General features: G+C 43.7%; 1 protein-coding gene and 1 pseudogene across 1 annotated transcript in view; one reads left to right on the top strand and one right to left on the bottom strand.

The window, feature by feature from the left end:
• Positions 1 to 490: 490 nt before the first annotated feature.
• PRUNE2 (prune homolog 2 with BCH domain) overlaps positions 491 to 20272 on the top strand; it is a 259577-nt gene continuing 239795 nt past the window's right edge. The window contains exon 1 of the mRNA XM_029201650.1: positions 491 to 541. Within this exon, the coding sequence (XP_029057483.1) occupies positions 506 to 541 (36 nt within the window). The 5' untranslated portion in view covers positions 491 to 505. The remainder of the gene's footprint in view (positions 542 to 20272) is intronic.
• Positions 7628 to 8411, bottom strand: LOC114883855 (annotated as a pseudogene).

Below are 20272 nucleotides of genomic sequence, written 5' to 3'. Positions count from 1 at the left end.
TGACAGCGGCTGTGCCTGCGGCAGAGCCTCCCTCTGCAGCAGCCCCTTGCACTTGGCTCGCACTTCTGGGCGCTGTCCATGGTTGCAGCATCTTTCGGCGCGCCACGTCAGGAGGCCGCAGCGGGGCCCTGCGATTGGCGGAGGAGCTCCTCGCCATCCGCCAACACCCCCGCCCCCGAGACTCGGCCCAGAGCTCCGGCCCCGCAGGCGCGTGCCAGCCAGCGTGCGGGGCGCGCCCTTGGGCTCCCGGGCGTCACACCCACTTTCCTTATTAGGGCAGAGTCAGGCGCCCCGAGCCGGCAGCCGGGCGCGGGGTGGGGCGGGAGCCCTGCGAGGCGACAGACGAGGGCGCAGCCACAACCTCAGCCGCCTCCGAGCGGTAGGAGGGAGCAGCCGGTCGCTGCGTCCGGTCCGGCCCCTGTCCGGGGACCCGGCACGTCTCGCCCCGGAGGAGACAGTCCTCCGCGCTCTCCGGGTACCTCTGGTCCAAACCACTCGGAACGACATGGAAGAATTTTTGCAACGCGCCAAGTCTAAACTGGTAAGTTGAGGGAGCAAGGCTGTGTGTGTTGGTGCGCGCGCGCGTGCGCGCGCGCGTTGATGAAAAAGAAAGGACATTGCAGCAGAGGAGGAAGAAACAACTTTGCCACTTAGTTGTCAGGGTGTACGGACTGTCCCCTGGAAAGAATCTCGGGGACTCTGGGGTTTGCAGCGGGCAGTCTGTCTCCATAATCCTCCCTCATAGCCAAAGTGCCGGGCTGGGGGTAGTCGTGTCTCGGCTGAAGTTGGGTGCTGTGTGTCCAGCTTTGGTTCCTTTGGCTTGAGGTTGGAGAGAGGCAGATCCAGCCAAATCTACAATTTGCTCCTGGAGGCTAGAGGATAAATGGGTGTGGTCCTTGAAAAAAAGAGCCCAGACTTCTGCAGATGCGGTACGTGTAAGTGTAAAAGGAGAAGAAACCGTACTTTAGCTGGAGGGCGTGGCAAAACGTAAGTGAGGAAGTAATGCCGACTAGGAGTAACGTGTGAGAATGCGCAGTTTACCCGAGCATCCCTCACGCGGAGCTTGCTCCAGTGCGGGAGTTAGGGATATTCCAGTGCGAGTCGAGTCTCTCCGGTCCCTGTTCAGAACTGCAACTTGGGGCAGAGGCAGAACGGGAGAACCCCGACTGTCGCTGGTGGTGTGAGGCTTGCCAGACCATTGTTCTCCTGGGAAGAGACCAGCATGTTGGCTGGCTCTATCTGTACTGTTGTTCAAAGAGTGAAGGGTAATTTCACTGTGTATATCAACAGTTGCTATACATTCTGGAAAAACAGATTCTAGAAGTTTCCTAATTCCGAATTGTTTTGGTTCTCCAGCATTGCAGTAATGAATGTAAGGGAAATGTTTCTCTTTTGGCCCTTAAAACAAAGCTTTTGCCCATTTGGAAGCAATATCGTTAATGAACAGGGAAAGCACCTTGTACAGGCCTGGCATAGGAGGAGATGCATAATTTATGTTGCCTTTAACCTTTAAACCTTCATAAAAGCCAAAATATAAAGTCTGCATTAAGATGACGTCTTAATCACAAGGCAGACTATTTGCAGGGTTACTACTGTCACTCATTTACCCTCACACTACAAAGGGAGTGAAGACAGATGTGTGATTCTTAAAAAGATTTAACTGTAAGTATCTTTAAAAAGACCATTAAAGTTGATTAATGCTAATATAAGTACTTTGTTTTCTACCTTAATCCTCCCAGAGAGTTGATAGTCTGTGGGGATTTCAGAATTGAGGTTTGTGATGGTTTCTGTGTTTATTGCCGACCCTCTTACAGGTTAACTTGAGCACATGAAGGAGAAAACTGATTGAAGAAATCACTTGCATTTCTGATAGTATAAGTGTGCTCTTTGTTATTTACCCAACACTGAGTGAGAAATAATCAGAAAAGGTCAATTTTGGCAATTCATTGTTTTGTGGGTGAAAATAAATAGCAATCTGCGATCACGCAGTTGTAGACTGCACCTGTGTTCCACTCCCATAACATTTATCTTAATAATAAACATTTAGACTGTGGGGTTTGATGTGAGCAAGAGGTTTGTCTCATTTCTGAAGAGCAACTGCTGGGATGGAGAAATTCCCTATTTCAGAGTAATCAGTGGCAAGTAATGAGTAGGTTTATTTACCGAGTTCCTTCATTAGACGAGCAATTACTCTACATTATTAAAAGAGTGACAGGAAAAAGAAGTGGTTGAAATACTATTCCCAGCTTCCTGCTTTAGCCAGAAGAACAATTACTGCTAATTTTAATTTTTTTCTTAGGATAGGTTTCTTGTTAGAGATCACAATTATCCTTTCATATTCAGCCACAGTAAAGGTGTTTTGGTCACTTTTAGTGTCACATTTCCCCTGATAAATTACATTTTCTAGGTAAATAAAAATTTTACTTAATATGCAACATTCAACTATAGTAGTAGGTAAACCTTTTACTTTAGAGGATATATACCCTTTGTTTAGGAGAAAAATATTAAGTCAATAATTATGGCACTCATTTGTGAGAAGTTTATCCGTAATAAAATGGTAGGATTTTAAAAAATTAGACTAATCCTTTGGAAAACATTTTAGGGAGAAGAAAATTATCATGCTGGTTTTCACTTATGCTTTATTAGACCAGAATTAGATAGAATTTAGGTGTTATGTTTAAGCTGTTTTTCATCAGAAGTTGACATAGATTTATCTATATGATAGATTTATCTATATGATACCTAAAAAAAGTCTAATGGGCAGGTTTTTGTCTACCTACTTGAATTCTTGCTTTGATATTCTGTAGATATGATACATGTCTTTTAATAGTTTGGAATAGCCATTGTCCCTTCCAAAGTCTTAATGGTACCAAACCAAACTTGGGTCCTCTTGCCTGCATGCAGTAAAGCCAATGTACTGACACTGGGTTGCGGTGAAGGAAAATGCAGCATTTATTGCAGGTGCCAAGCAAGGAGTCCAAGTAGTTAGTGCTCAGAAGGCCTGAACTCCCCAGTGGCTTTTAGGGAAAGGTTTTAAAAGACAGGGTGAGGGAGAGAGGTTGTGGGGTACGTGATCAACTCATGAACATTCTTCTGATTGGTTGGTGGTGAGGTAATTGGGAGCCAGCATCATCAACCTGGAGGTTCCAACCAGTCTGGGCTCTGTGTGCTTGTGGGCCGCATACAGTTAACTTCTTCCACCTGGTGGCAGTTTCATTATCTGCAAAGAGCTCAAAGGACATGGCTCAGAATATTATCTATAGCCCTTGAAGAGGAACTAAAAGTCCTTGACTTTGTTTAATAGCTAAACTATGATTATTTTGTCTTGCTTGACTGTTTTCCTTTTTTTCTGCATTTTCTCACTTCTCTGATTAAATTTACTCTTTGGAACTCAGGGAAGGCCTAGGAGGCGAAAGTTTTTTTTACAGACAGGAGAAAGGTGGAGGACAAGGTGGGGGAGGAGTCTGTTCCAGGAAGGCCTCATAGGGTCCTGCTCTGTTACATTAACATAACCTTGTCATTGGAGTTAGCTAATTTCAATAGACCAAAGGAATTTTAAATTGTAAAATGAAACTGCTATTAGCCAATAATAGCATCTCCAATAATCACAACTTTGGAGAAATTGTTTGTATGCCCTTTCTTCCGACTAGGAGCATTTATTATTCATCAGAGGAGAGAAACTCTGCTATTCTAGGCCAGGCCCTTGGGTTGAGCAGAAACCTTTGAAGGAGAAGGGATATTTTTCATTTTTAATCAGGGAGTTTGGAGCTTGTTTCTATTGAAATTGAGAGAGTGGTCTCTTAATTCTCTTTTTCACCCCAGTTCTGCTGGTCCTTAAACTGATGCAGATCCACTTACTTAATCTCATTTGGCTTTTCCTTAAATCTCCCCTTCTGATACCCACCCTTCATTCCTGAGAGTATGTGGCATTTATCAGAAGTGGCAAAAGTAAACCTCAAGTGTGGCCTTGGATCACCACCTCCTGGATCTCAAATGCTTCTCAAGGGGGCCTGCCTTCTGCGTGGTTAGAACAGGCTTGGGTGCCTGGAGCTTCTCTGTAAAACACCTTACCTGGAGGTGGAGGACAGCAAGGGAAATAGTCACTCCTCCCAAGCACAGTCTCCAGAAATGGTGCCTTCTTGACAAATAGGGGACTGATCCAATTATTGTTCAACGACCAAGACAGTAGAATAAACACCAGGAGAGTAAGACTCCCCCGCCCCCGACCGTCGAGGCTGTAGAGATGGTGATCAAAGGATGATGTTTGTTACCTGGGTTCCCTTCCCCATTCGAGAACCCAGCTATGTTTCTGATCTGTATACTCACTGCTAGAACTAGAAATGAGTGGAAACACATTTTCTTTCTCTCCTGCCATTGCCCACCCAGCTTCCTTTTCCACCTGCCCATTTCTAGCTGGAACAGGGACAGGGATCAAATCCTATAGTTCTAGGTCCATCCTTAAATTTTAGCCATGCTTTCCATTTTTAGTTACGCCATTTCCATAGTGATGTCTTAGTCATTCTTAATTATACTCTTTCTGTGGTAAGAGAAATTGAAGACGAGTAGGGAATGAAGGCTCCCAGCCCTAGACTGTGATTTGGGAAATGTCCTCCCGTTTCATAGTGGTCAGCTCAAAAAAGTATTCAGGCCAAGACAGCCTCATGATGTCAGTTAAATGGTCCAAGTTCCCATGAACTTTGGAGGAAAAAAAAAAAAAAGTAAATAAGGAATCAGACCCCTGGAACTCTGGCTGGCAGGAAGCCAGGGTCCCCATACCGGGTAGACTGCCTGCCAAGCCTCTCCCATTGCCAGATCCCACCAGCTGATGCAATACAAGGAGCTGCTCAGGGGTGGGGCATCACTGCAGCCCACATGCCCTCAGAGGTGGGTCATGAGCCAGCACTGGGCATTTGTGCGGTGGGAGTGTCAGCTGCCAGTAGAAGGATACAGGGCACATCAATATCCCAGGAATGCTGTGGGGAGGGGGTCACCGTCACTGCTAGAGTCTGGGGAATGCATCTGCCACTTGAGCAGTGACAGCTGCAGACGAAGGGCTCCTTTCTGCAGTGGGACTTGGTCCATATGTGGATTTCCATAGAAGAAAAATTCTGGATGACCCTAAATGTCAACTTACACTCTGTGGTATGTAGCATAGGGATAAGGAAGCACATTCAAAACTCTAAATGAACAACCACATTAGAGTTGATAGAGGAGATGGGTTTTCCAAAAAAGAAAGAAAAACACTGCAGCATGTCTGCAGAGGAATCATTTGATTGGAAATTGAGAAATATATCCTTCCCGATTTCCTTTATAGGAACAAGGTCATGTGTATCAATAAAAAGCGTCTTTAAAATGAATGTTTCGGGCTTCCCTGGTGGCGCAGTGGTTGAGTCCGCCTGCCGATGCAGGGGACGCGGGTTTGTGCCCCGGTCTGGGAAGATCCCACATGCCGCAGAGCGGCTGGGCCCGTGAGCCATGGCCACTGAGCCTGCGCGTCCGGAGCCTGTGCTCTGCAACGGGAGAGGCCACAACAGTGAGAGGCCCGCGTACCGCAAAAAAAAAAATAAAATAAAATAAAGAATGTTTCGTACCTTTTAAAGGGCCATGGTGGTAAGGACTAGTAATGATGGAGATGCTGGCGGAGTTTCATTTGGAAAGCTGAGCTCGTTCTGATCACAGACCACAGGATCAGCTCCCTCCCCATCATAACCGAGGGCTGGTGCACTTGAGACTGTGCCTCTTGCCGGAGCATTCCCAAGCAAGAAACTCAGGAATCCAAAGTACTTCTGTGAATGTGGTTCCACCGTCTTAGGGACTGATGAGAAAACGGCCCTTGATTGCTTTAGTCTTAGAGTCAGCTCCATTTCTCACTGCCTGAGCTTTCAGACCGAGAGCTGTGGTTTGTCCCAGCCCCCGGGCCTGCGGAGAAGAACCAGGCTTTTTCAGTGTAAATCTCAGAGGGGGCTGATCTTCCTCAAAGATAAACAATTGGTCACTGCTGTTCAGACAGCACCTTGGGTCTGGGAAGATGCGAGCGGGTGAGCAAAGATGCCCTTTAATCAGAAATTTGAGGAATATTTTATGTTAACTACGTAAAAAGGTGACAGCTTTGGTATAACTTGTTTATTTCTACGTAGCATTTATTTGGGCAGATATTAGCAATGTTTTAGGTTTGGTGTATCAGTCTGGGGAGCTCTTGTAAGCAATAGTGGTTTGGTGATGGACGTCTCACTCTACCTTTACATCTACTCCTCCCTGGGGTACTAGGTAAGCAGACAAGGGTGAGGGATGAATACCTGGGTCTGAATGAAGGCTGCAAAAGAGGAAAGAACATCTGGGACCAGAGAGGTAAGGTGCACGGTGTTGCCTTGGTCACTGATTCTTTTTGAACCCTGAGGTTTATTGGAGAGTCATGGAGTTTGGAGTCTTCTTTGAAAAGAAACTGGGGAGGGACAGGGCTGATATATTCAGGAGGCAGCATTCACATGGACTTTGATATGACTGGCACCCTCTGGGTTTGTGCAGTATGCAACCTGCACAGTCATACGTGGCTGCCTGCCATGGGTCCCAGAGTAGCCTACTCAAAATCTCTGGCAGCGTTCCAAATCCATTCCGATCTGAGCTCTGTGACTTTGGGCTTTGGTTTCCAGGGAAAGGTAATCTTTCTTCTTAAGAGCTCTTGGGAGGCTAATTGGGCACCAGATTGCCCTGCAAAATCAGAGCCACAAAGGTTGGGTTAGAAAAACTAAGCTGATAATACAGCCTTGGGTTTTTATCTGAAAAATGAGATAATGATACCTACTTTGCAGGTTTGTCATAAAGCCAAAATAATGTACCTACAGCCCTCAGCACAGAACCTGGAACAATGCTGCTTCTCTCCATTTGCCCCCAAGCTGGTCCTTTCCTGCAGTTCCTTATCTCAGTGAACGGCATTATTATTCATCCAGTTTCTCCAACCGGGAACTTTCTTTTCCTCCATCCCTTCCCCACCCACCATATCCCAGACGTCACTAAGTCATCCAGATGACTGCAATGGCCAGCTAACAAGTTGGCCTCCCACAAACCACTCTCCCACTGCTACCAGGGAGATCATTGTGAAAGCATCTTTCACATCTGTCCCATCATTCCCTTAAATCCTTATTATCACTTTCCATTGCTCTTTGGAGAACCAACAACACTCTTAACCTGACTCTGGGATCTGACCCATCTGCTGTCCAGCTTCTGCTAGATTCTCCTCCTACCTCCCTAAGCTTGAATAACTCCTACCTCTTCTGATCAGGTTAAGGAGAAGGGAAGCCTTTTGCTGAATGACCCCTCCCACCCAGCCTCCCCAATTCATGAGTCCAAGTCAGGTTTTGGGGTGATGTTTTTAGGTCATTTACCTCAACTTGTTATTATATCTCCATTGGGCATGTTTGTTTGATTAACGAGAGTAGGGACCAGGGTCTCTGTATGGGTTTGCTCACCGCTGTATCTCCAGAACCTGGTGCAGTGCCTGAAGCTCAGTAAGCAGTTTTTGTTTGTTTGCTTGTTTGTTTGTTTGTGAGGTATTTTTTGCCATAAATCGTGACACATTATCTTTAATTAAGTACAAAGACCCTTCCAATCATGTCACCTAGCGGTCATTTCACTGACTGCCCTGTTTGACTGCCAGTCTCTTGTCTCTCTCTTTAGAAATGGTAAGGCAGATGTCTTTTTCTCAGAGAAAAGAAATCCGTGGTCTGTTGCCTTTGCAATAACAAAAATGTTGGAGAGTGGGGAGGCCAAGATGTTGCCGTTGGCATCTTCCACATGAACCACATCAAGAGAACCTGGTTGTCTCTTTCTGCTGGCGATCACACAAATTCTTCCCAAGGTAGCGCCTCTGATCACCATATACAGGTTACCAGTGTCAAACTTGTTGAAATCAGTCATCTTGCCAGATTCCAGATCAGTCTAAATGGTGTCGTTCACTTTGAAGGGGATAGGATGATGGATGGTGCGAGCATCATGGATCACTAGATGAGGGATTCCTTTTGCGCCCACAAAGATCTTTCTTACTTTGTACAAGTTGTACTTGGCTCCTCCAGTATCATGCGATGAACAACAAAGTAACCCTTGTATCACAGATCAGATAGAAATTCTCCCCGGTCTTGCCAATGCTGCTGACCTCCTTGAAGCCAGTAGATGAGGTCTATCAGTTGGGACCTTGCCATCAACCTTAAGGAACTGCTGCATGCAGATCTTCTTTACTTCTTTTCCTGTCAGGGAATACTTAAGTCTGTTCCTTAGAAAAAGATGAGGGGGAGACACTCTTTCAGCTTGTGGGGATCACCTGATGGAGGAGGAACAAACATACTGGTCAGTTTACTCGGCATTCAGTGCTTTGGAGCTGCTACATGTTTCAGGGGCTTCTTGGGACCATGAGCCATGACTGTGCTAAGCACAAAAAGAACACAGTGTTTTTAGAATGAATGAAGCCATAAGGCAAGAGGCTTGCACAATGCATGAGACATTGTAGTGGCTTAGTAAAATGAATAAGTGGATGAACAGGGGCAGACTCCTAGAGATCTGAATCTGAAGAGGGGATGGCGACAGTATAAGGGAATTCTGGTTGGTTTACTAGAAGGAGGTGAGAAACAGTAAGGTCAAGGAGTGCCATACAGCCCTTTTGTATATGGTGCACACTTCATACAAAATGTTACTGTAAAATAATGAGGCTAGTTTTTATGCATGATTGCTTGGAATCTGTAAATACTGGTGGAATTAAAGCATGAATGGATTGGAGAGAGGCAGGGGAGGGAATGGGGCGCTCTGCAAAACCACATTGGGCAGATCAGCAGACAGAGTGGCACTATTAGAGCCTTAGATCCTCTGCTGTGTGGTCCAAAGGGTAAAAATTAGACTCCCCCAATCCCAGCCACTACACCAAGCTTGCCCAGCTTGTTCTGCTGCTTCTGGGCCAGTATTAATGTCATGAGATTGGCAAAGATTTTCAGTCCTTGAGAGGAAAGTTGAAGGCCTTCCAGACTGGCCTCATCTGTCAAATGAGAACAATAATATATTAGGGCTGTTGCAGGTGTGTATGTACTAAGATAAGAATATGTCCTCCACCCACAGTAATAAAAACATGAATAGGACCACTGTGGACAAGAGAGCCAGGAAGCCCTATTTGCATTTTATAGAAACAGGGGTGATTTTTAGCTCCCTTTAGTTCAAATTTGTTGATTATCTGTCTTAGCTCTAAGAAATAGATTTTTCCACTTAATACCCAAAATAGTCTTGTGAGGTAGCTATTATTTCCCTTTGCAGTTGAGGAAACTGAGGTTCAGTGGGGCAAGAAGTTTGACCAAGGTTTCACAGCCAGTAAAGAACAGAGCCAGACTTTGCTCCCAGATCACCTGACTCCCATTCCAGGACCCTCTGCCACATTCGTGTCTTCCCACCAGATATCCTGAAACATTTAATTCTCTTTAAATAAAACACGAGCAACTCGGCAGGTTTATGGGAGGGCTGGGTAGTGAGTTCACTTTGACCCAAGAGAGGTTCATTTCTTAGTTTTTGACTGTTTTATGTTAAAAAAAAACCCTTGGATAACTGAGTAATCAATCACTATTACTGAGAACCTGCTGTGAGAAAAATACGGTGCTGGGCTGTCTATGATTTGGTTGAATAAATTGGGAGACTGTTTCACTGTCTACCTAGGTGAAAGAAAAATAAAACACTGATAAACTCTTTGGAAGATAGGCTCTGTAACTAGTTTTAGAGTGACTGAAATATTGTGGGTATTTAGTGAATTTTTAATAATGAGAATGGCTTTTTTAAAACAGAAGTTGTTCCTTATTTGCCATCAAGGTTGTGAGTACAGCTTTTTGTTTTCCAGCTTCCTTCATTGTTTTTTCTTTGTTTGTTTTTGTTTTTAACAAATGACAGAGTTTTAAATGACCTACAGTAAGCTTTCTTCTGCTCTTGTTTAGATGTCTTATATTAAAAACTGATGCGTGAAAACATGTGCAAAGATTATTTCGATTCAGAAACTTACTTAGATTTAGTAGTATTATGTATAAATAAGTAGTAATTAATACAGTGAAATTCTCAAAATGCATTTTTTAGTGGAAACCTTTTCTCTGTAATTTTATCATTACCATTTTCTTTATGATAGTGTACAATTAAATGTGAGCTCCAGTTCAAATCCCAAATGCTGAATATAGTCTATAAAGTATTCTTTTTAACTCACTATTAACAACAATTTCCGTGTGGTTACCAAACACATTCATTATCTTTTTTTTATTGAAGTATAGTTGATTTACCATGTTGCATTCGTTTCAGGTGTACAGCACAGTGATTCAGTTATATATAGTCTTCTTCAGATTCTCTTCTCTTATAGGTTATTACAAAATACTAAGTATAGTTTCCTGTGCTATACAGTAGGTCCTTATTGGTTATCTATTTTATATATAGTAGCGTGGATATATTAATCCCAAACTCCTAATTTACCTCTCCCCTCCTTTACCCTTTGGTAACCATAAGTTTGTTTCCTATGTCCGTGGATCTATTTCTATTTTGTAAGTAAGTTTATTTGTATCTTTTTCCTTCATTGTTGTCACTCTCTTGCTGGAGACAGAAGAATTGTTTGATTGAGTGAGTGTAGATTGGGTGAGCTCAGCCCGGGTGACACAGCTGGCCAGAAGAGCTCGGATTAGGACTCAAGTTCTCTGCTGTACAGAGTTTCGCTTTTGCTCTCGAGTCTGCCAGCTTAGCAGTGCCTCAGAAAACTGCTGGTTATACTCGGAGACACATATAGGGGTGAAGGAACAGAGGGAGAAAGGAAAGAAGGAAGGTGGAGGTGGAATTGGAAGGGAAATAGGAGATAAGTGAAGAATAACAGGATTCAGGGGGGAGGCATGTTTGAAAAGTGGTGAGACGTAGAAGGAAATCCTTCCAAAAGCTCAGAATGGAATGATTTGCAAGAGCAAGAGCTCATGTGTCTGGAGTTCACTTTATTTGGCCACATCGGCCGACCCAAGGTCTCCAGAAAACTGAAAGTTACACAAAGGCAGCTTTCCTTCAGACACCTGCAATTGAGTATTAAAAACATATCTTTGGGCTTCCCTGGTGGCGCAGTGGTTGAGAGTCCACCTGCCGATGCAGGGGACACGGGTTTGTGCCCCGGTCCGGGAAGATCCCACGTGCCGCGGAGTGTCTGGGCCCGTGAACCATGGCCGCTGAGCCTGCGCGTCCAGAGCCTGTGCTCCGCAACGGGAGAGGCCACAACAGTGAGAGGCCCGCGTACCACACAAAAAACCAACCAAACAAAAAAAACCATATCTTTATAATTGGTTCTTTTCTCACAGGGAGATCCCCCAGACTCTCTTTCTGAGCCCATTGGTATGATGATACCTGTAAGTCATTTGAAGAATGCTGGGAAAGTAGCAAAGACCCACAAATGTTAGTGCTCATCATCATCCTTATTACTTAATTTGCGCTTTGACAGAATACCCACGAGCTCGGTTTCTCAGAGCAGGGTGGTGGGAGAAATGGTTGCCAGAGGCTGTAATTGCTTATAACTTACAATAGGGGAACTGCACAAACAAAACCAAAATCAAACAAACCTTTAAGAAATGGACCCAGTTAAGAATCCGCCTGCCAATGCAAGGGACATGGGTTCAAGCCCTGGCCCCGGGAAGATCCCACATGCCGCGGAGCAACTAAGCCCGTGTTCCACAACTACTGAGCCTGTGCTCTAGAGCCCGCGAGCCACAACTGCTGAGCCCACGTGCCACAACTACTGAAGCCCACACCTAGAGCCTGTGCTCCACAACAAGAGAAGCCACGACAATGAGAAGCCTGCACATCGCAACAAACAGTAGCCCCCCCCCGCTCGCCGCAACTAGAGAAAGCCCGCGCATAGCAACAAAGACCCAACACAGCCAAAAATAAATAAATAATTTATATATATAAAAAAAAGAAATGGACCCAGATTTTCAGCAAGTGTCATGTAGGGCAAATGGTCCTAAATACCTGCACAGCCTTTGGAGGCCATAACATCAGTGACAGAAAGTTCACAGTAATGACCCTGAATAATCAAGGAAGAAAAACTATTTAAGAGTCTGTTTAAGAGAAGGTGGGGTGTGTGAGCAATTTCAGAAAATAAAAAATCCAACTCAGATAATTAACAGAGAAAAAATTGAACAGAAATTGTCACACAGAGGGTAAGCTTCAGTTGTCTGGAAAAGTCCCTTGCATAGGTGACCTCATTCTTAAGCGAAGCCAGATATGCGAAATGTCATGGTTTATAGCAAGTGATCATGAGTCAGGACGGAGAGTGATGGTGCTAAAAATGTGAGCCTGATGTGGGAAGGCATAAATAGGCCCATGGCACTACAAGATGGGAGAAACCTCGCTCTCCACTCCCACGCTGAGTTGAGAACTTAATCTGGTTCTGGACTCGGTAGAGAAGTTGCAGCAATGACCATGGCCTGGAAAATAACATCCCTAAGAACAGCCAGAGAGGGAGGGGCAGCCTGCTGCTGGACTTTCAATTATCTGAAAGGTTTTAATGGAAGATTTCCCACTCGTAGGAACCATTTCTTTCTCTCAGTTGAAAAAAAATAGGACTTTAATGGCTTTGTTTTACTGTATAGTACAGGGAACTATAAGGGAAAAGAATCTGAAAAAAATATATATATATGTATAACTGAATCACTGCTGTACGCCTGAAGCTACACAACATTGTAAATCAACTATACTTCAATAAAAATTAAAAAAAATAAAAAAGGATAAGTGGCTTATTTTTAAAGAGGCCCAACAATTCAATTATGTCCTTTATTTTGTGCTGTGAAAAATGATCTATTAATTAATTGAAGGGTGCAAGAAAGAGTTGTGCATGCTTCCCTCTTGCTCTCCAGAATGGAAGAGAAGTAAGGGCTGGGGCAGAAGCTCATCCTGACGTAGGAGCGTTTTGCTAATCTTTGCGCTCTTCATACACGTTTTCTCTAGCAAGTGGCCTGTGTTGCTGGCCAGACTAGCACCTGGCCCTGGGCGGACAGAAGTGTCCTGACAGGTGGATAGATTAGCTGCTCCCCTGCCACTGGTATGTCTGCGAGGACACGTGCCTGGCTGCTTCCCTGGGAAGGCAGTGTCCCTGAGTCCCTTTGCAGGGAGGCGGAGGGCAAGTCACTCTCTGGCCTCCATCCTCTGCTTTGTTAACACTTTCATCTTCCCCCTGCCCTTAGCAGCCTGACTTGGTTTCTATGCAGCATCTCCTGGCTGAAACACCACGTAGAATTCTCTCACCCTTTGGCAGCTACCATATAAACAGACTCCCAAAGCCACTGACTTTTGGAGGCCTGGATTCTTTCAAAGAAAGGTGAGCAGCGTTTTGACCAATCCGTGTGGATTAATACAAACCTCAGTTTCAATTCAGGGTTTGTTTTATATTTTGTGTGTTTATCAAGATCATTGAGAGAACTGTTTTTTTTTTCCTTTTTAGATTGTAGGCAAATTGAAAACATGGTCTTAGGACATGTATATAGGTCATAGTGCAAGATAAACAAGAGGGAGAATTTTATTCTGTAGCTGAATATTTCTTCTATTCTTTATTTGTGAATTTGCTGTGTAAGACCCTAACATCAAGCCATGCACCAAGCAAAGCCACCTCATTGGTGTGGAACTGGTCATGAGCTTGCCAGTTGGCTGATTCCCCCTGGACCGTGGCCTGAAGCACCATCACTCTTGACTCCAGTCTCCAAAAAAATCCAGACGTAAACTCACTGTGGTGGATGCAGATCAAAATACCATTCCAGAACTGGCTTTTAAAACATTTTGAAAAATTCATTAGCTCTCCAAAGTATTATGTCACTCTGAGCCCTATGAGGGGGAAAAATGTATTTCTCACACCTATAGAATTATTTCATGCTAAAATAGCCTTCTGACCAAGGATGACATTGCTGTAAAAATCAATTCACACACACAGGGTTTCATAGGCTGGCATTTTCATAGACTGTTCTGATGAATCTCATAAACACTGAGTCATGCTTCTTACTACTGGCCTCTTTCTCAGACTTTTGCTCTCAGCAAGATTTATATACAGCCACCCTGATTGCTGTGTTACACTGGACACACCCTGGCCCGTCACTTCTGGGAGTGCTGTGGAAACAGGCATTGGGATTCCACATGTTTAAACACAGCGTTCTATAACCATAGTCTTTCGTTAGTGATTTCTTGCTTTGAAACTGTTAGTTATTTTAATCACAGATCTTTACATTTGAAACTATTATAGAAGGATAGATCTTTAACATTGAAACAGGTGACTTTAGACTATTTTAACCTCCTAGTATTATGTTTTAGGCTTCATTTATTTATAAAATAAGAAACATTAAAGCAAATTTGGGAAATAGAGGAAAACTGAAAATAAACTGTAAACAATAGAAAAAAGCCTAAAAATTAACCACTTTCATTGAAGCATGACTATTGGCAATATTATGGCAAAGTAGTTTTCTTAGTTTTTCCTGTGTGTAGGATTAGAGTAGGATATTCGTACATTTTGGTACCCTGATTTTTATTTTACTTAACATAATTTATTAAATATTTCCCTATGTTATTGCATAGCATTCTGAATCGACATCTTAGATAATAACATGCATTTTTATAAAGATGGACTGTGGTTAAACATTTTGATTGTCCCTCTTTTTTTGCTGTTGTTAATTACACTATAACAAATATCTTTGTACCTAAAACATTTTGTCCCGTTTAGGATTAGGTCATTAAAATAGCTTCTCAAATATGTAATTACTGGAGCAAAAGATACGAAGAGTCTCAAGTTTCTTGGTAAATCTTTCCAAATTGATTTGTGGATGAAATCCACCAAATTTCAAGATTCAGAGAGGCTCAGAAAGGTTAACTTGTCTCATAGAACGTTGTGACACCTAGGTCTGTGCTCCTGACAAATCTGAGAGACTGTACAGTACTATGCTAATTTAAAAAATGTGAATTTGATCAAATAATCTGAAGCTGCCTTGCTACTAAATTAAGACAATCATAATACAATCTATGCCACACCAGTTACAAATGTTATTTGGGACTAAGAAGTAGAATCTGCCACTTTCTCTTTTTCTTTTCACTTCCTCTCGCAATTATTTAAAAAAAAATTGAGCCTTATGGATCAGTCAAGCTAGTTGCTGTTATACTTGGCGTGGTAATTCAAGCCAGGTAGTATTGCACTTCATAATTGCCTCCACCTATGTGGTCTCATTTGATCAACCTCGGGGTAGGACACATGTTATTATATCTACATCACAGAGGAGAAAAAAAGGCCAGAGAGGTGAAATCCAGCCTTGCCTAAGGACACACAGCTGGTAAGTGGCAGAGCTGGGCAGAGAGTCTGTGTCTTCGGAGTCCCATGCCTTTGCTTCCAATCTTATCCGTAGGAACAAAAATTGGTCTACCCTTTTGAAAGGTAGTTTGATGGTTTCAGTTGGAGTTTGGTTGCTTGGCTTTATCTCCATACGAGAAAATGACTGAGTAAAAATATACAGCACTTGTCCAAGAGGAGAATATCCAGCGATGAAACACATTCCTGCTGAAGCTGTGTTGCATGAAACACGCAGGAAAGCAAGCCCACTGAGTTTGCAGTTTTGTGTGATGGCCTCTGACAAACAGTTTGCAAATGTGAGATTAACGGATGCATCATTGGTGGAAACATGTTGAGCTCCACAGGCTCTGGAGACCAAATGTCACCTGTGATGGGAAGGAGGCTCCTGAGAAGCAGGTCTCTGGAGGGCCTGTGGACATCATCCTTCATACCTGTGATGGGACTACGGGTGCCTGGATGTCACTTATGTCAGCTTCAGCTGAGAGGTCTGTGTAATGGGGGGAAGGGAATTTAATTGCCCGTAACAGGAGCTCCTTCCCTCCTACGAAGGAGGTGTAATTCTGTCAAATTCTCTCTCTCTCTGTCTCCACCCACCTTACCACTATTTTTCCATATGGAGCATATTCATTAACTGGCCAAAAACCTAAATGCACCCCCATATTGATGCAATAGAGAGTAATTTTAGTTTAGTGCAATTTAATGTAGTTTAAGCTGAATTCTTCTCTTTCCAAAGTCTCGCACTAAGAAACATATATCTCCAGATCAACATTTCTTATGCCATGGCGTGACAGAGGCCACGTGGTCGCTAAATTTAATACATACAAAGATGAAGGTGCATCAGACACATTAGCCCCTGTTTAGAGGTCCTGGTTTGCCTGTAACTTTCTTAAGAGTTTAATTAATTCACACTGGTGAAAAAAGTGAAACAGCCACACAGAATTGAAAGGAAATTTAGAGAGACAGAACTCAAGGTTAGTCTGGGCTTGAAATTCTGTCATTAATGAAATGTTCAGGTTTATAGGACACCAGTTTTCCTAAAAACCTTATATGATTTTTTAAAAGAGGAATCTATTGTCTAACAGGATGATTTGTATACAGTGTGGTAATTCCTTGGCAGATACTGTGTTGGGAAGCTTTAATATATGCCGAGGGAACTATACTTGGGGTGATATTTTCTTATAAGTGTTGGGACGCGAGTGGAAAATCACTGACTCTCAGAGACTTAGCTGTGTAGTTAAATCATGCACATCTGCTAAATAATTAGTATGCTGTGGGGCAGGAGATGCTGCGAGTAAACCCTTGTGTGCCACGGTTTCTAGCGTCCAGCTCCTTTCTGAATACACTTCTGCTGTTTCAAAGACAGGGCAGAGAGCAAGGAGGGCCAGCTAGGAATGTTCAGGTTAAGCTCGTGTCTTGCCATGAACAGTATCCCTTGCTGGACCTTCTCTTTGCCCTCATTTCCTCAAAATATCTTTCTCCTGCTTCTTACCCCTGCCACTCACTCCTCAGCAAAACCTGTTCTTGGCCTTCAAGCAAGGGAATTGACATCTATCACATTTTACTCTACAGTTAACATATGTTATTTCATTTGGCCTTCACAGCAATCCTCTGAGAAAGGTATCATTATGCTCAGTGTACAGAGGGGGAAACTGAAGCTCGGGAGAGGTCAAGTGACTTGCTTCAGGGCACACAACTAATGAATGTTGGAGCTAAATTTCTAGTACGCTCTGCCTGAGTCATAACTTATATTTCCATTTTGACATACATCAGGGACGTAATGCACTTACTTCAGGACGACTGGACATAATGGCAGCACTCACTAAACTCTCCTGTGCCTGGGAATCATCCAGGGATCCTGTTACAATGCAGATTCTGATTCAGTGCAGTTTGGGGTGGGACCTGCGATTCTGCCCTTCTCACAGTCTCTCAGGTGATGCCGATGCCGCCAGCGGCCCCCCCCCCCCCCCCCCCCCCCCCACCGCCACCTCCAATTTCAGTAACGAGGCCCCAGGGCATTGATTCACGGGGAGGCAGGAGGCACGGTTCATGGCCCCCTGAAAGGGTGTGTTAGAATCTGGTGGGGCTTTCCCCAACTGAAATGGAATGTTTCCCCAGAGGAGAGGCTGCCTCACTGCACTTTCCTTCTAGCAGGGGACTTGCTGCAGCAAACGTAATGTTGCGGTCCAACTTTTTTTTTCTCTTAAGACTATTTACAGTTCCTCCCACCATTTTGTCTCTCTTTTCTTGTCGCTCTTTGATAACGTCTTTCAGGCAGTCCTTCGGCATCTGGATGCTCTCCTACTTTCTGTTTCCTTGTCCCCTTCTCTGTGGTTAGTGGTGCACGTTTGTATGTGATGCTTTGTTACGGATGGTATTCCTTTATTATTTATGCCCTTTTGTTGATGGCTTTTGCTTTGTCACTCTGCTTCTCTGATGTGGTTTTTGTTCACACTCTATTTCCTGCAGCCCACTGTTCCCTTTCCAGTTCCTTTTCTCTTAACACAGAATTCTGTTTCTCTTAACACAGTGGGGAGCCCAGAATGGCTTTCAGAAACTCATGTAGCTTGAGGATGATCAGCAGACATCTTCGAATTTTTAGGAATCATTTTAGATACTGCTTTGTATCAATCAGCTTTCACCAGGTTATGTTCTGATGGCAAAAGTCCTCAATGTCGGTGGCTTTCAACAGCTAAGGCGTACTTCTCACTCATGCTATAAGCTGCTGAGGGTCAGCTGTGACTCCAAGTGCCTTCTTCATTCTAAAGGAGCAACAATGTCTTGGGATAGGCTGCTCTTGGGGCAGAAGAAAAGTAAGGGAGCCGGTAGGGTTCAGCAATGGCCAAGCCCATTGGTAGTGGAACAGGAAGTACACTCTTCTGATAGGCGGGCACTGCAGTTACATGACATTGCACAGGGACATATTATCATCCTTCTATAAGAAGGAAAATGAATAAGTAGAAATAATATTGTAGTGTACTATGTGCTCTGAAGCTAGGATTCATCCTGTCAGGTGAACACTGGCTAGACCCATACTTCCATTCTAGTAACGGTCATATCAGTGGGTAGATATTCACCAAATAAATACTTTGGTTAAGAAACCTGAGCTCCTTTGGCAGTGTTTTTGTTGTTGTTTGTTTTTTGGCCAAGCCACATGGCTTGAGGGATTTTAGTTCCCCTAACAAGGATCGAACCCGTGCCCCCTTTAATGGAAGCGTGAAGTCCTAATCACTGGACCGCCAGGGAATTCCCTGGCAGTGTTTAATATTATTATTCAATGGAAACCTCCTCTCGCCATTTAGTCATCTCTTATGCTTTCAGATGAGGCTTGGGTGGGGGTTATTCCATGGCCACATTTGGGATGACTTTAGGCTGCATCTGTGTCCCAAGTTAAAGATATTTGGGGAAGCTGGGTTGACAGCTTTAGGTCACACGGAAGCCTTTATGGAGCAAGGCTGCCTGGGAAAATCCTTTAAATTCTCTGGGCCTCAGCTTCTTCATATATAAATTGGGAATAATAATAGATCCCCCTTGTAGGGGGGCTTACAGATTGTCTTCGATAGTAGATGTAAAACTCATAGAATTTCGTTTGATACATAAAAATGTTTGAGTGTTTGCTTTGATGATGCTGACGACGATGATGACTTCTACCAGCTGGATGTTTGACCCCCTGAAAAACATATTAGAGTTTGCAAAACCACCAATTTTAGAACTGATAGACAATCAGACTTATGTTTCCAAGTTTAAGATTTACTTATAAATAAACAAAATCAAAATTAACACAGAAAGTAAGGGCTTAAATTCTTGGCCTCTTGATAAGATTAGCAGTAATTTCTCTTAGAGAAATTTATCTCTAGGTTGAGCGTTCATGCCCTTCAGTCATTGTAGGGAGTGAAAATTCTTTAAAATTTGTGCATAAAGTCCTTGTTTCATTTGGCGACCATGTGCATTTGGGGCTTGTGAAAGTGGGGACAGCTGCGTGGTTTGCTGGGAGACTCCAGACAAGAGCAGGAGGAGAGACACAGGACTTCTGTCTGGAAGTCAGTGGTTTGGACTGGTTTCGGGGGAAATGGGTGGAGATATGCAGGTTCGTGCTGTGTGGGGTGCTTACTAGGGAACGTAATGCAGCTTCTGGCCTGGATGGCTGTTTTGGTCTCATATCCCATCAACTCAGCCCGAGCAGCCCCAAGGTGAAAGGAAAGGACCAAGGGTCATGGAATCAGAATGTCAAGTTCAGCGACTTCTCCGCTGTGTGAACTTGGGTACATTTCTTAACCTCTTTGGGCCTTGGTTTACTCATAATGTAATATTATTTAATATTTATCCAGCCAGGACCATGTACAAGAGCATTATATATATTCTTTAAATATTTACGAAATAATTTCACTTTTACAATAACCCTATTTTGTAGGTACACTTTTACCCATTTTGTACTTGGGGAAACTGAGGTAGACAGAGGTGAATAACTTGATTGAATTCACGCAGGTAGGAAGGGGTAGAGCCAAGTTTTGAGCCCAAGCAGTCTAGCTTCCAAGGCTGCATTCACACCCCCATGCTTTGCTACTTCTTGGTAAAGGCAGCATTTTAACTGAGGTTGCCACTGTAAAGATTCAATCCATTCATGTCTTCCAAATCCTAGTCTACTGCCTGCCACGTAATAAGAGGTGCTCAATAAACATCGATGGTTATTTCCCTTCCCCTCCCCTCTTTCCCTCCCACTGTCCTGGGAGACCCCAGGGAACCAGAATTAGCAGTCCCTGGGAATAGGGTGGGAGATCTTCAGCCCTAATTTTCCCTGGGCAAGACCTCACATAAGTCTCAAATTTACCTTGTATTTTAAGGTCCTGCTTCTGTCCCATTTATCACATGAAGCTTTCTCCCACTGTTGCAGCCTTTATGACACCAAACTGGAAGACATGATGC

This window comes from Monodon monoceros, unplaced genomic scaffold (genome assembly GCF_005190385.1).
Source record: "Monodon monoceros isolate NGI ecotype Baffin Bay Population unplaced genomic scaffold, NGI_Narwhal_1 Super_Scaffold_5, whole genome shotgun sequence".
Lineage (NCBI taxonomy): Eukaryota > Metazoa > Chordata > Mammalia > Artiodactyla > Monodontidae > Monodon > Monodon monoceros.
Note: the sequence above shows the minus strand (reverse complement) of the source record. Positions and strands in the feature narration are given on the sequence as shown.